This window comes from Zonotrichia leucophrys, chromosome 5 (assembly GCF_028769735.1).
Source record: "Zonotrichia leucophrys gambelii isolate GWCS_2022_RI chromosome 5, RI_Zleu_2.0, whole genome shotgun sequence".
In the NCBI taxonomy this organism is placed as follows: domain Eukaryota; kingdom Metazoa; phylum Chordata; class Aves; order Passeriformes; family Passerellidae; genus Zonotrichia; species Zonotrichia leucophrys.
In genome coordinates, this window is record NC_088175.1 from 4,917,030 (window position 1) to 4,933,616 (window position 16,587).

Sequence of the window (16,587 nt, forward strand, 5' to 3'; positions counted from 1 at the left end):
AGCACACAGCCAGAGACAGAAGGGCAACAGGCACCTTTCCACCAGAACAATTCCATGTACAGCTCATGCCCATCCTGCTGCACACCAGACTCACCACTGATGTGGGAGAATCTGAGGCCCAATGTGGAGTCCTCATTACCTTTCTATACAAGTTCCCCCTTAAAATTTTAGTGAAGGACAAAAATGCCAAATTAAAACCACAACTGCACTGTTGCAGTTATCCTGACAAGGTGTCTGCCAATTTTGAAGGTCTTTTCTGGTTTTCCATTTCATCAGAGCTGCTGATTTGATTTGGTGCTGAAGACATCCCAGAATTATACAACTGGATATTCTGGATATATTCTTTATGCAGACTCTTAGCTATAACTACAACCTTACAAATGGAAATCCAGAAAGAAAATCTTGTATAAAAGTGAACTGAGAAGCCTGTCTGAAATATAAATATACATAAACCATGTCCTGACAGTAACTCATCCATGCTTCAAACACAGGGAATGTTGACTTTGATTTGCTTTGTGTTTTTTTAAAGTTCTCAAACTGCTAACAGCTCACTGGCTCCTAACAGTAAGGACTTGGCTACTATTCTCAGGGATTATGGATTAAAGAACTCTTGAAATTTGTTTCTTCTCAGAAAAAAAAATGAACCTCTTAAATATAAAAGTTGTTTAATATGCATTAGCTCAACAACTTAACCTTCCATCACACTTTGAAATACTACATAAAGGATTAGAACATTTAGAAGCACAGTATTAGTAATGCCACCACCAGCAAGATCTTGACCAGGAAATTTCCCTCACCATCACCCTCTACAAACCACAGTCTAGCACTTTCAAACTCACTGTACATTGTCATTTGGCATGGTTACATAACTTATTGCTTATTTACACAGGGCTGGGGGCTTGAGAAGTTGCAAAGAATTCTGTTTCAAAGCTGAATGTGGGAATCACATCCTTCAGTTTAAGTAATTCCTTACTACCAAAACATTTTGTGTCTGAATAGTTCTGTGGGGTTTTTTTGGAGACTCCAGAGGGGTGGGGGCTGCACAAGGGCCCCCCTGGCCTGGCAGCCTGAGCCAGCTCTTTGAGCAAAGCCAGCCCAGTCAGCCAGCAGGGGCACAGAGCACGTTTTACTTTAGGGGGGGAAAAAGAAGTATATATATTACATATTTTTTAATATAAAAAGCTCTTAATAAAAAGATTAAAACTCAAGAGTCAACATTATATGAGTATCTATTGTTAAGATAAACGAGCAACAACCTGTTCCTGCTCGAGTTCATTAAGGAATTGCACTATGTGCTCAAACTTCTACAAAACGATTAGCAGCATTGTCTCAGCATTCCTACACTGTCTCTAAAGCAGGAGCACCACGCACAGCTGCCTCTGCAGAGATGCTCAGTCGGTACCTCCTGGTAAACATTGGGAAGTGCATTACACAGACAGCTCCTGCATCACTTACTGTAACCAACTTAGAACCAGGCGCAAGCCCAGTCAGAAACTCCTACTAAGTACTAATTCTAATTACTTTTCACAGCCTGTTCAAATACTAAAACTTTCCTATGTTCTTGTATTCTTCAGTTGGTGCTGACTTTGAATGAATTTTCCAGCTTTTCCCAAAGTTAATTTTGTTCGACATTTTCCAACTCACAACTATGACCACAAATACATTTTTACACACACTGCTTGTTTTTTTTTACTTTCTTATCCAACTCCACACAAATAGGAATTTTTACAGAAGATGAACAAAATTACAAGCTTTACAGAAAAGCAAAAGGAAATCCTAAGGTCTATAAAATCCTTGAAACATACATACATACTTTGTTCCAGCAGCAGTCCTGTATACAGACAGCACAGATATATTAACCTGTAACACGGATATGTGGTCACCCAGGTCACTCACAGCCTCTGAGTGCTTCCACGAGGGCCTCAGCAGGGAGTGGTCCTTGCAGAGCAGCCACTCCAGTGTGACATCCTGGCGTGCAGTGCCTGCTTCTGCTGTCACCAGCTGGTGTGGGAAAAGGCAGGATTTGGGATCAGCATAAGGAAATGTTGGGCACTTTCAGCAAACACAGAATGGGATTGTGAATTCCAGTGGACAAGCGAGAAAGTCAACCTGAGGCTCGGTGCTCCCCTGAAAGCAGCAGCAGCTGCTCTGGGACAGTTGCAGTCCAAAACTTGAGTATTCTTCAATCACACAAAGCAAAGGTTTTTTCCATTTCTCCTGATGTACACAAACCATCCTATATCCATTGACTATTGTGCCCTAAGACTTGCAACATCAGAAGTTATGGTCACAGGTGTTGCTGTTTATTCTATCTAAGTGTAACTCACCCCCAGCCATCACTTCTGTAAGGTTTAATAGCTCAGTCTAGTGGTTAAGTCAGTCATGTCTAAGTGCTGTTTGCTAGCCAAGGCTTCTACCATTACAAGAATCAGCAGTGCAAGGGCAAACCCCACCTCTACAGAATGCTGAACTGGAATTTCTACAGTAATGCACATAAATTTATCCATTTCTCATTCCAGCACTGCATGGATTTACTGCCACACAGTTTCTTTCTATTTTCCAACACCACTGCATTTTGGTACACATTGAATGTGTTTGTTTTCTTACTATTTTTTTTTTGGCTGCTGTAATAGTCAGATCTATTAAAGAAATTTATGTTAAGTAGCATGAACAGGGGCAGTGCAATGAGCAATACCTATCTATAGTTTTCCCTTAGAAGAAAACACTCACTAATGCTGTGTTTAAAATTGTCCCTATTTCAAAAGTAAAAACAGCAGTCCATTGGAAAAAAACCAACAACATCTACAAACTAGGTGTTCCTATGGACAAGGATGAGGAACCAAAGCTTTGAAGGTCTCAGTGCTTCTTTATTCACAAGGAATATTAGCTAGCTTCTGTCCAGCTCTCAGTGTGCCAGATCAGAATGACTGACACTCAGAGCTCGCGAGTCTGTCAGACAATTATTTCGTTCCTGCGTGAAGGGGAAAAAAACAAACAAAGAAATTAAGCAGATGTCCAGATAGTTCAAGCAAACAAAGTACCAGTTTTAACAAATGGGAACAAACATAGGGAACTACTGAGAACCATTCATGCTGGATAGGGGGATGCTTTCCAGAGTCCAATAAACATTTTTTTCCCCAATTTTTAACTAACAATACTATAAAGCATAAACACCCTTACAATCCAGCCTAAGCCTCAGAAATGCAAGAGCCCATTTATGGGAATTGCCATGGGTATGGATAGTGGAGGGACCACAAAAGTTCACAAGAAGAAAGAACTGATTTTTACTACTGGGTTGTACAACCAACGAAAATCCCCTCCTCTGGAAGTGACACCAATTTAACACACTGGGGATCCATCCAGTCAGGGGCACCTGGGACACAGCTCTCTGACACCCTTGGCACTGCTGCTGCAGAGAATTGTGCTTTACCCTGGACTGGTTTTGGCTGAACCTCACCCTGAGCAAAGTTTTGCTCACACTTCAACCACAGAGAACTCTGCAGCACATTCATCAGGACCACACAGCTCCACCACCTTTCCACCACTGGGGAGCACAACAAGAGCCACAGCTGGGGCCTCCCTGCTGCTGCTTTAGGAGATGGTGATGAAGATCCTCACCTACAGTTTTGTTAGTAGAGAAGCAATTTTATCCTCCTAAAATTAGTAGCAGTTACTGTGTTAGTAAAACACACAGCAGTGTTTAGAAGAACATTGCTCACTCATTTGACAATTTAAACAGTGATTTGTTAGGTAAAAACAGGCAATGAGGAGTAGCACTTGGGCACACCATGAACAGTTAAGCAAAATAAGTTTTTATATTAGCAGAAGCACAACACAGATCAGACAAACTTTTGAGACTGCTCCTGTGCCACCTCAGAAACAACTGAAGTGTTTAAGGGCACCTGGTTACATACAGCAATTACACTGACAGGGCTCTTTGCAATAAATGGGCTGAATTAAAAAATATTGAAAATATTGGGCTTTAACAGTTCTTGCATTTTTAAGTTGCTTTTACAAGAATGTAATATTCCATAAGTTTTATATCCACTGTAATAGAAGTCCAAAGCCAGAGACTGCTTGGTATCATAAAAGCCAATGCTCTTTCCTGGCTAGACTTGAACCCTTTCTTAAAATTAATCATAATTCACCAAAGTGTCAGAGAATGATGCCTTAAGCACAGCCTTCAACCACCTTACTGAAGTAGGATCTTACAATCACTGCGAGGTTGTTGGGTTATTATTTATCACACTCTTTTCATCCCAAACCCTACTAACAGTATTTATTTTTGTAAGAGTATTGTAGGGCTTCTTACTTGAAAATGATCTTCAGTAGCCTTGCCACCCATGTTAAGAACATTCAGAGAACTGGCACGCTTCATGCTGCAACCAGGACAGTGAACATGCAAGGATAAACTGATCAGAATGGCTGAAAACTACAGCTCTAAAAACACAAGTACAACAACGAGCAATGCACAGTGAAGGGAGGGGGAACAAAGCCTCCCAACTGACCTGAGGCACAGCCTTTGGGGTAACAACTACACAGCTTCTAATAGATTTGCACTCACTTCTAGTTACATATAAACCCCCCCAAAATTACATGCTCCTCAGAGCTTAAACATTTCAGGCAACTGATTTAACTCAACATCTCAATTTTTAAAGCATATCAGATGATTACAGTGACTTACACTGAGTTTTAATTAATTAATTAATTATCAGTTTCAATTTTGTGTGGCTTCTTACAAAAGCATCAAAACATTCAAACAGTTTAGGAAAAAACATCTGAAAGATGACTTTGTTGTGTAGGCAGCATTTACCTTGAAAAAGCTACAACAGAAGTTAGTTTGGTACTTTCTGCCTCATTTAGCTAAGTCTTCAGAATAGATTTTTTAAAAGCATTTTAAAATGTTTTATTATAAGTATTTCAAAGTGAAAGGAAATAAGATGGGTTGCTGCTGTTAACTTTGGTTGTGCTTTTGGCTTGACAACACTCCAAGCAGTGCTAACAAGCACCCTGGAATACAGTATGGAAAGGAATGGAAAAGGGGAAAAAATTCATCACCAACCAGGAGCTACTACAGTCAAAATATCACTGCATTAACTGCAGTATCTGCTGCTCTTTCAAACGAGGATTAATTTGTAGGTAAATAATTTACCTATATTTCTCAAATATACACAAGACTTAACAAAAATATTTTTAAGTCTGCGTCATGAAATTCATGATCAGCCCTAGATTGCTATCATGGGATGTCTGATGTCCTTTACACCAGTGCCTGTCCACTCCTCAGAATATTCTGCATTTGCTCTGATTTTTCACGAGCTCTTTACCTATTTCAGAACTAAATGAGAGCTCTGAATACATATTTGATAACTGGTCACAAGACAGTGAGCCCCAACCCTGCAGTGCTACCTGCAGCTCAGGACAATGGCTAAAGCAAACTTTCCAATGCCTTCCAGTAACATGGGAAGGTTTTTCCATGCACATCACATTGGACATTAACCAGATTTCCTTCCTACTGAAGCAACACTGCTCACAGTCAAAGCACAAGTTTGAAATGCTCTGGTAAAGCAAAAGCTGAGCAGGACAATGAACCAAAACATGAGGCAGCAGCTTCCACACAGCACAGCCTGGCTGGTTCTCCCAGCACTACATCTGGGTGTTTCCAAAGCCAGAAGCACAGAATTTACAATATCTGACATGAGTGTTAGCAACAACAAAGCAAGGACTCATGCATGGTGTACACCTCTCATTTATTCAAGGAAACAGCTACAACAGGGGTTATATATGGAAGTCAAAGGAAGTTAATCTGTAAAACAAACAAAATGTTACAGAAAACTCTCCAAAAGAGCACAAAGGTTTATGGAAAACATTCCAGGGAAACAGAAAATCCACCAGTAGAAGTTCACACGGGTATTTTAGGTTCTTGCTAAAGTGCCAAATAAAAAAAAATATTAATACCTGAGATACTACTTTGTTTGTGGGTTGGTCTTTTATTTGTTTGGGTTTGTTTAAATCAACGCTTTTAAGAACTTTAAGTCTAGCAATTGCACTTATAGTTCCTTCCATGTTACAAACATGACTCCACAAAGAACATGCAGGAATTTTTTTTGTGCATAAGTAATAGCAATAATGAAAGCTTGTTTTTTCCTTTTAGATTAGAGATCTTAACTGTTCTGCTGTGTGGTCAATATTTTTGAAGTGACAAAATAAAGAACACTAAATAATCAAAGTTAAATTATTACAGAACTGAATTCTCTAAAGAACTGATACCTTGCTTCAGGTATTGCATGTTTCAAAGATCAGTTTTAAGATACTTATTTGTCAAAAAAGGCATTTGTAGGATTGCAAAGAAACAATTTCCCTGATGAGTTTTCCATTTCGTTCTCTTCAACCTTGTGTATCAAGTAACAACATGGACACTAAGTCCTTCCTTCATCCTGGGAGTCATTGTTATCCAAGTATTTCTCACTCAGTGCTCACACCAGCACTGTCAATTGCTATTTAGAGAAGCAGAGCACAAACAAGAGGTGTAAATCGAGTTCTAAGTAAAGCCTTCCTCGAGACACAGGCAGGGAATGCCCTGGCGAGGAGGGAGGCACAGGAGTGCTCTGCCTGGAGTGGCTGCCTCCACAGCAAGGAAGATTTATAGGTGTGCTATGTCTGTATTGAAATATTCACCTGTCAAACACACTAAAACCCAAAGGTCTGCATGCTAACAACTGAATATGCCTTTTGCTACACTCAGAGGAAGAAAAAAAATAATTCTATTCATTTAAGTTTCTTCACAAAATGAAATCAAAATGATTTCTTGGAATACCAATATGTAAGCTATGCTTCATGACCTACAAAGCTGGTGTTTAATACCAGAAGTTTCTGCATCTGTTATTAAAACCAGCTAATATAAATCAGGATTTAAAAACTCTGTTTACTACAAGAAGAGAAATTATAGTATTTATTGTTCTATACACTGGAAGTGCCTATCTACAGAAAAGCCTGGCAATATAATACACTTATTGTAAGTTTTATTCCTTGAGAACTATGGTGACAGCTAAAAACAAGATAATTTTGTCAGAAAGGGAAAATAAGGAAGATACAGCTTTGCTTTCAGTTTTGTTTCACATTAATGCCTCCATGTGAGGCAATCTCATCTGGTGCTGCAGAGCCCAGGGTGTAACTCGTGTCAGCCTGGGGAGAGGGCTCTGCCCAGGTAACACAACCCAGGAGCACACAGTGACAGGGCAGGTGAGCTCCCACAGGCACTGCAAAGCCAAACATCTCCACTTCTATGTGAGCATCATTTTCTGCCCCCAAAACATGGAGTTATTTACCTGCAGAAAGAGCTAGCTATAAATACTATAGAGAATAAGGAATAAACCTCCTGGCTTTTGTGAAACTGAAAGCCTTTCCACATCTCACAAAACTGAGGAGAAAATGCCAATTCAGCTATGGATAAATGTATCTATTCATACAACAACACACCCGAACTATGATGTATGAACTCTGGACAGAATGGAATAGAAACAGAAAACCAATGTATAAAGCTGCTAATACTGCAGAAAAAGAAGAAATCTCCCTTTTATTCTATTTTGGCTTGCCTTTGTTTTCCCTAAAGCATTTTACATTTACACATTTCATTCTTCTAATCTTGTGCTTTCCATAGTTTTTTCCCAACCTCTTATCTCAGAGGTAGTTCTTAATAATGTATCAATAAATGCAAAGGAATTTTGGCCTTCAATTCTATTCAATGCCTTCAACATCAAGTGTTTGGCAGTGAAATTTTAAGCAACAACTCTAAAATTCAGATCAGGCTGAATTTGAAACAGATATGCAAGGAAGATAATTCTACATGTACTGCTGCTGTACTTCATGTTTTACAGCCATAAAAGCAATAAGACAAAACTTCACTGGAGCACATCCAGAAACACAGTGAGACCCTGCCTCCAGGTCACTGTCTTAACTAATACCATCATCATCATCATCTACTACATTACTCAGATTCAGCTGCTCCATTAGAAGCTGCCCCAAGTTCTCCAATATGATTGTTTTAAAGCACAAATTCACACTGTCAGCTTCCTGTCAACTAAATAAGTTGTAGTTTTTCACAACAAGGGCAAAAACCCTGTAAAATGGACTGCAATTGTGTTGGGGGTGAGGGGAACACCCAGAAGTGCCACTATGAAAAGCAGCAGGTACATTTGAACATTTCATCTTCTCTGCAGCAGCCATTAAGTGATGAATGATTTTATGGATTTATAAGAAATATTACATTAAAATCCATCATCATATAGCAAGTTGGGAAGAGTGAGCAGCTACACTCAGTAAATCTGGATTTTTACCAGATTTCATTGGAGCCAAAATGTTAGTAAGATGCACAACTAGGCTCAAGTTTTTTCAACTTCTCCTCTGCTCTCTGACATCTGAGTCTTCCAAAAACAGAAACCAAGAGGGGCTTCAGTTGGTAATTCTCTTTATGCTCACAGCAACATATAAAGTTATATCAAGAATATATCAAGATACTAAGCTATATCAAGAATGTTAGTTGCAGGTTTAGTGTATTCAGGCTTTTACTGTAAAAACCAGTAATATTTATTATTCTCCACTGCTGTGTGAAAAGAATAGTTTTGCAGGTAATTAACATTTAGCAGTAGTTCTATGAAGCTTTTCTAATCTTCAAGTAGGTAAAGCAGCAAAAAAAAAAAATTAATAGAGTTAATTCTTACAAGCAAATATAAATCCTCAGATGTTACAGAACTTACAATGGAAGTTTGGAAGCTTAAGGAGTTATTTCCTATTTTATTTTTCTTTAAGACATAGCTGTGTGTGCTATGCAGCTAGCTAAGCAGGGAAGGGAACACTGCCCTAGGAGCTGCCCTGGGCTGCAGTGGGGCACAGAGCAAGGGACAGAGCACAGCCAAGAGCAGATAAGGAATTACCCTGGGTTCTTTGGTTCACTGTCCCGGGAATTTCCTCCCTTCAGCTTCCTAACCAGCTTCTCACTGCTGCGCCTAAGGGAGGCTCGGAGCTTGCTAAAGGAGCCACTGCGCTTTAGGGATCCAGTGCCATCCTGAAAGAAATGAACACATGTGAAACTGCAGGAGCTGCTGCCCTCCCCCAGCCCGCCCTGAAAACAGCTCAGGGATCAATTATTACTTTTTCATTGCTATTCATATATGCTTATACTGTACACATTTACCTAAACATGTAATTCCATACAGCTACGACTTTACCAAAACAAAAGGGTTCCTTCCAAAGTGCAACACAGATTTCTAAATGTGAACACATGCCCAAGCCACAATTCTTCATTAATAAAGCCCCACCACAGTAGTCCAACAATTCACCACCACCATTTCATATGAGCACACCATGGTTACAGAGTAGGAGCCCCAAGCAAAAGCATTCCATCATCTTTCTACATATCTACATTACTTGCAAACATGTTTAACCTTAAAATCCATAAACAAAAATATTTCTGATCAGAGATACTTATAGTCAAATTCCTGTGCTTAGTTTTTAATTTTTACCAAAAGAGTAAACCACAATGAAATTAATTTTTCATATATTGCATTCATGTTTTACACTGCTGTGCTGACCCAGAGTGACCACAATTCTATTTTTAAATGTTTTACTCTTAAAAAACCCCAACAGTTTAGTAAGATTAGAAGTGACCACTTCCTACTCCACAGAAAACCTATGTGATTATGAAAGAAGAGTTGAAAAAGAAAAAAGCACTACTAAGCAAAGACAGACACCTGAGTTGGAGTGAGTTTATTAGAAGTTAGAAAGACAAATACACAAATCACTGAACACCAAGATTAGTAGAGAAAAGCATAATTGCCAAAATCTCACACAAAGACTAAACAGCAATGCTACTTTAGAATAATTGTAAGTGAAGACATCCAGAGTTCCATATTGATGTTAACCATATAATAGGTCTCTAAATACATTTTAAAGCACTTGGAGAACATGCTTTACTTGTACGGGTTTGGTTTTTCTCCTGTAAAGATCACCATCATGCCATTTCAATAATACCTTGTGTGATACTTTTAACTACCTTTATTCCATAGTGAACAGCTACTTATAAAGGTCATTGTTACTTGTTTGGTTTTTTTTTTACTAATGTATTACACAGCAAATGGTTGTAATAACATTTGGTATGACTAGATACATATCTGGCAAAGCTACACAGGTACAGAAATAGAAAACCAAAAACGACACCAGCACTGAAGGAATGGCCAGTTTACAGGGAAGTGTAGCTCTGACAAGAATCTTAAGGGGTTTGCTAAAACACAGCAGTCAGTACTGAAGAGAGAAGTTAAAGCTTGAAGATGGTGCACGCCCGTCATGCAGGAGACAGTATAAGAATCACAAAAGGCATCTAGGCCTGTCAGAAATGGAGAGAGAAAAACTGAATGAAACTGTTGGGAAAAATTCAACAGTTTTCAATTTTGAGCAGTTAGTTTACAGTATTTCTAGGTCATGTTCAAAACTTTTTTTTTTCCAGAGCAACTATACGGACAGCCCTTAAGTACAAAGTGCAGGCCCTTGCAATTACCAGAACCTACATCTTCATGCAGTTTCACCTACATCACTGAGATGGGACTGACAAATGAGCATGACTGATGCTGTGCATTCAAGTTAGAATTTGTGTAAAATACAAAACACCTTTAACAAGAAATAGCTTTGCTATTGCATTTCAGAAACAAAAAAAAAAAAAGGATTTTTTTTCAGCAGACATTCACAAAAAAAAGGAAAACAAAATAAAAAAGGAAAAATAATAGAGCAAAGTGCATTCATTTCAGCTTTAACTTCTGTCAGGAATTTTCCTTGAAACAAAAGTGCAAGAAGAAAGAGGTCTTCACCTAACCTCCAGACAAAATTCTCATCATTCCCTTAAGGAACTAGAATCCAGCTGGCCTGGGTCAGTTCACTTTCACAAGTATTTTTAGAACATATCTGTGTTTGTGTCTATATTTATAATCCAAGTGGAATTTTCTCTACCGTCCCTAATGCAATGAGAGGCAGCTGAAACAATGTACCTTTAAAATGAACTGTGGTTCAACTTGCACACTTTTTATTCTCTGTACAAGTACAGAGACCATTACTGATAGGTTCATGATACCTGTCTTGAGAGCCTTTGCCTATAGCAACTGGAATAAACAGTAATTAAAATTATCCTTGCAAATGGCAAAATGCCTTGCTACCAAGTGATCAGAAGATCTAAATCTAACTGAGTATTTATTTTTCAAACTAAATTGCATATGTTGTTCACACTTAAAGACAGATTTCAGCTTTGCAGGAATGAATAAACTGAATCTAAATTCCAGTTAGGAGTACTGGATCAGTGAAAAGGCTAATTATTCCTGTGGTTTGCAATCAGCAATACTAGAGTAGTGAAAATGATCCAAAGGCAGGACAAATTTGGTAGGTATGGAGTATAACTCTATACAGTAAACCTAACTAGAAAATAGGAATAAGCAGACAAGCTTTGGGGTACCTCAAAAATAAAAATATCAAATTCCTAAGTTAAACACTGACTTGATTAACAAAACACTTCTAAAACATGAGCTCAGGATAAAAAAAACAAACATTCCTGATTCCAGAGGAAACAAAAACCAAACTCACAAGCTGTTTTTATGGCAAATTTTAATTGCCAATTTTTATGTCATTCAGAATGAGAATCCCATTATTACTGCTGCTTACCATCACCACCTCCTGCACTTTGTCTGCCACAACATCTCTCTGTCTGGCACTTATTTGAACAAGGGTAATTCTTGTCTGTGGCAGTGAAATCCACAGTTTTCCCTTCACACCTGGAAGTGCACTTACATGCCCAAAAGCCTGTCTCTCTGAAGCATAGGGCTGGAGTTATGAAAAGATAATTCCTCACACTACAAACATTCTAATAAGTAGCACAAAGATTTTCATCTGTCCTGCAGCAGGCTGTCAGATCAGTTAAAAAATGCCAGTTACAGGTACTCACTGTTATTTTTTATATAAAAGTATAATAAGAGATCCAAATCTGGGCCTTCCCACTTTATATTTTTAAGAGGAAGTACTTCCTTGCATTTTCAAGTATCTTCTGTTCACCTTAAGGCATGAACTTTAAAAGTGACATATAAAAATGCACTATAACACCTCACTGAAATGTGTCTGTTTTAATCATTACTGGCTGATTTACTTCAACAAAGATTTCTGTTCTTTCGTAAGAGTGTAAAATATTACATCAAAGCCTACAATGCTTATTATGGATTACATTAGATGTGGAAGGATCTTAATTTACATCTTCTGACAGAATTTTGTGGAGTTTTGTCCCCTTGCATACTCCACCTATTCTCTCAGTCAGCCTGACCACTTCAAAAGAATTTAAATGGAAAAGGCCACTCTTCAGGCTCTGCAGACACAAATAAAAGATCCTACATCACTTTAAGAATCAGAGTATTTTGTCTGGAGGGAACACACAAGGGTAAAAAAACTACACAATATAAAGAAGAGGAAAGAAATCACTGAGATAGAAACACTTGCAGGGGAGGGAGAGAGAGTTGCCCACTTCACGTAGAACATTAATACAAAATACCTTCTCTCAAGAGGGGGGGGAAAAGAAATAACAAAGATGAGAATGAAGCAATGCCACTTCAGCACACTAAAAATGAAGTTTGATTACTCTCAGATGTCAAAATGCAATTTTTCAGACCAGCAAATTTTATCACTGAGTTTGATTCGAATATTGACCTAGAAATACTGTCTATTGCTTTTCCCAGGAGGCCCTTTCCATCCAAACCCTGCATGCATTAATGTCCACAACAGAAAAAAAGTTTAATCCATTTAGAATATACAGTCATGCAAAGTATAGTGAAAATTAGGGGAGGAGTACAGTACACAGTTCTAATGCTGAATGGGCAAAATGAGAATTAAAAAGAAAGTTATTCAACCTGACTTTGGCTTTATTAATGATGCAGTATTAATTCACAATAGATGCTGATTGACTGTCTTGGCACTGAGAGCACCAATGCCAAGAAAACAGTAATAAAGAGACAAAAGCAAAGATGGAAAGAACATTCTCCTTTGAGACTAAAGCACTACATGTTTTCTCAAGGTTGCTTTGGAATGCTAAGCTTTGTCTCATGTGGCTTACAAAAAAATGGGGAGAAACAGATTTCTACTGTAAGAGAAATGAAGCTTCAGAACACTCAATATTGCAAAGTAGGCTACTTCCCCTCCCACACAGCAAAAGCAACACCACTTTTATAATCTAAGAGTATTTTCAGCAGAACTGCAGCTGGGAGTTAGTTAAGAGTGCAATATGTATCCCATTGCCAGCAATGGGATAAAGCATGGGAAAGCTGGTGACAGAAGCAAACTACATAGGCCAGGTAATAACTGAAAGCTTGCACTGTCCTTCTAATGAAAGGAAAACAATGGTTAGAGAAATGCACATGTAATCACATTATATATATATATATGTTATATCTATGTTTTTACTTTATGACAATCTGTAACACAGTGAAGCCAATATATGGGAAACAAATAGGAACAAGCCCTGGCTCCAGACAAATTTTAATATGAGAAAGCCATGAAGTCACCATCCCATTGTTATGTGATGGCAGTGCCTCTTAAAATGGACTGTACAGCACTTTGGAAAGCTGAGCTCCTTCCTCCAGCAAGCTGGGTAAGGAGGAGATTAGAATTATTTTAGTGTTAGACTGGTCATTTTCATTTACTCTGAAACTGCTAACACTCACTATATTTCCATAGGAAATGTTTTTTGTGATTCCAACTGAGGGAGTATTTTTTTTAATAAACATTTAAATTACAAGCAAATATGGCACCAAAAGGAAAAAAGCAAAAGTGAGTTAATTGCAAGAATATTTCTACCATAAAAACAAACCACTGACAAGCAATTGCACACCAGACCACAACCAGGACACTCAATCAGCATTACACAACTTGGCCTTAGATACAACTGCTTGGGATTCTTGCAGAAATATCACCATTCAGGACAGCAACAGAAAGGATGGCTTAAAACTTTTAAATATGATGAGTTTTTTAGCATTATGACAGACAAAATGTTATTCTTCATTTCTTAACTGATTCTGCAAAATTAAAAACTAGGAAGTAGATGAAGCAGGAGACTCCTGAGAGCACAGCAGGCTGGTGAGCTGTTAGGGGATGAGCTCCTAGCTAGAGTGTGCAACTGTGTACTGTACTTACCCCGTTCCACTCTACGCTCATACTCACTTCCTCGCCGCCGTCGGGGCCGCTCTCGTACTTTACCACATCCACGTTGAGGCTCTCCCGGCTGCGCCGCTTCTCCGTGCTCTCGGGGTCGTTCAGCACCTCGGCCACTCTCTGTTTGTGAACATTGTCAAGACCCTGAGAATTTGATAGAATGGGAAGAGGCTTTATCTTGTTACAAGCTCTGTTAAGCTACAACTTACACACGACAGCTGTGCCGAGCAAGGAGTAAAACCAACCCACAATTCCGTCAGTCCAGTTCTGCTCCCAGAGAGCAGCTGAGCTGCCCTTTCTAAATTGCAAGGATCAACACAGCATCAAGGGAACAGTCTATCAGTTTGAGAATTCCTGACTTGTCCTTCTTTTCTTCCTTTCTTATCACTTGTCTAAGCCTTGTGGTGTTCGTGTCACTTACCTGAAGCAATCTGGCAACCAGCTAAATATTTGAGCAACTTACAGATCATGACCCATCAATGTAATTCTCAAGTTTTCCACCCATCAAATGGTGCAGTTTTCACCTGCCTTTGGAGAGGTGTCTGAATCTCTAGTACCTCAGAAATACATTGTTTTATTTAAAAATACTGACATAGAACATCTGGCATTAATGTAATTTTCCTTCAGAAAGAAACGACACAGAATAGAAACTTGTGATAAACATACTAAATATATGGTCAACATATTAACTTTGTGTTAAAGCATGCCTATCAATTATAAAATAATCCTTTTAATATCTAAAGTACCTTATATGAAAACCCTGCACTAAAGCCAAATTCCTTAACACAGAAACTAGAAGATATCAAAACTCAAATCATACTTCTTTTCAGTTTTGTCTTCTTTATAATAAACCTACTTCACATCATAACCAGTATTTGCTGACAGGAAGAGATCCCAGATGAATGCCTTACACTTTACAAAATATTCTGCATCTTCTACAGTAGAGCAAATGCAGCAGGGATGTGTGTGGCAAATCCATAAAGCCAACCACAATACAGAAAGTGAAAAGGATGCCAAAGTTCTTAAAGGTGCATGAATAAGCATGAAAGTTGTTTTAGTGGCATGGAGATGTCAGTTTCTTGTTCCCATGTAACTGTTTCTCCCTAAGTGAAGAGCATTACCTGAATGACCCAGAATAAAAAGGCAGTGTTAAATGCTGCTGTAACACAGCATTGTCTCCTACATCTAAATCTAGGGGTGTGTATACTGCCATTTATTATGGATTAATGGAAGAGGTGGTATATGATGCACAGTGAAATTCTGAAACATCCTCAAAAATAAAGAGTCAGCAGCAAGCTTCTAGAAAAAAATACAAGTCTTATTTATTCTCATATTAAAAAAATGAAATTAAAATTGAACATTTATGATGCTTATTTACTTCTGTTTTCTTACTTTGCTTTCCATTTTAACACTAATTGACAACCCAAGTTTTCTTGTCCAGTCTTAGACTTATAAAGGTGTCTTATAAGTGTCACTTATATCAAACCATCCAAAAGGGAAAGAAAAAAAAAGCCAGTAAACCCCCAACAAACCCAAACTCTCTTCTACCTTTCAAGAGAAGGGAGAAAGTGTTACTTGAGGAGTAGATCTGAGAGCACAAAGAGAGTACATTAAAAGGAAGTCCCCAGTGAAACTGTAATATTTATCTCATTCGTTTACAGAAGTAACAAAAGGTTTCTGTTAGTCAGTTGTATGCAGCAACTGAACATTTTTAATCCTGACAGCTCCTTATTAAAAATAGAACAGCATGATTGGCAAAGGAGATTTCCAGCAGAACCTCCCCATTTTCCCCCAGCTACAGTCTGTTTCCCAGGACAAGCAGCCAATTAATTGAGCACTGCTGGCCAACACAATGTTTTCTGCCCTTTCATTTTCCACATAATTTCACCTCCAGTTTGAATCATGTCCCCAGTACATGGTGCCACTGCCCTAACAATTAAGCAAACTGCAAGTGTTAAGATGTATCAGTTTATCACCAGCTCAGTCTGAAATTAGAGGGTGACCAGGCACTGAAATTTTCTATATTCTGCACACAGGAAGTTGAAAATCTGCATGACCACAAGGCAGAAACATCATTAAGGTGAATTTTCATACTTGCCTGTTTACGAGATCTCATTGCTGCCTCTTCTAATGTTTCAGCAGCTTCAAACTTGCCCTGTCTTCTGTAAAGTGCCCCAAGGTTCTTTAAAGTAGTTGTTACTGTTGGACTATTGAGAGAAAAGAAAAATAACTCTGTGTTAAATACATACTCATACAGTAAACTCTTCTCAATTCACTAATAAAAGCTTAAATTAATACAGTGTTTACCATATTTTGTAATAATTTATTCTCTCTTGTAATGCACTACACTGTACCTCATGGACA

The 16,587-nt window shown here is 38.4% G+C and overlaps 1 protein-coding gene across 8 annotated transcripts in view; it reads right to left on the bottom strand.

Moving 5' to 3' along the window:
* Window positions 1-648: 648 nt before the first annotated feature.
* Window positions 649-16,587, bottom strand: part of KLC1 (kinesin light chain 1) — a 45,351-nt gene continuing 29,412 nt past the window's right edge. For 2 of the 8 annotated variants that reach the window (XM_064713985.1, XM_064713986.1), the window contains exons 12-16: window positions 16,322-16,430; window positions 14,206-14,367; window positions 8,931-9,061; window positions 4,313-4,379; window positions 649-2,971 (exon numbers count right to left, since the gene is read on the bottom strand). In XM_064713985.1, the coding sequence (XP_064570055.1) occupies window positions 2,906-2,971; window positions 4,313-4,379; window positions 8,931-9,061; window positions 14,206-14,367; window positions 16,322-16,430 (535 nt within the window). In that variant the 3' untranslated portion in view covers window positions 649-2,905. Of the gene's footprint in view, window positions 2,972-4,312; window positions 4,380-8,930; window positions 9,062-9,747; window positions 10,379-14,205; window positions 14,368-16,321; window positions 16,431-16,587 lie in introns of those variants that run through there. The other 6 variants (XM_064713990.1, XM_064713991.1, XM_064713987.1 and 3 more) reach the window with 5 other exon arrangements.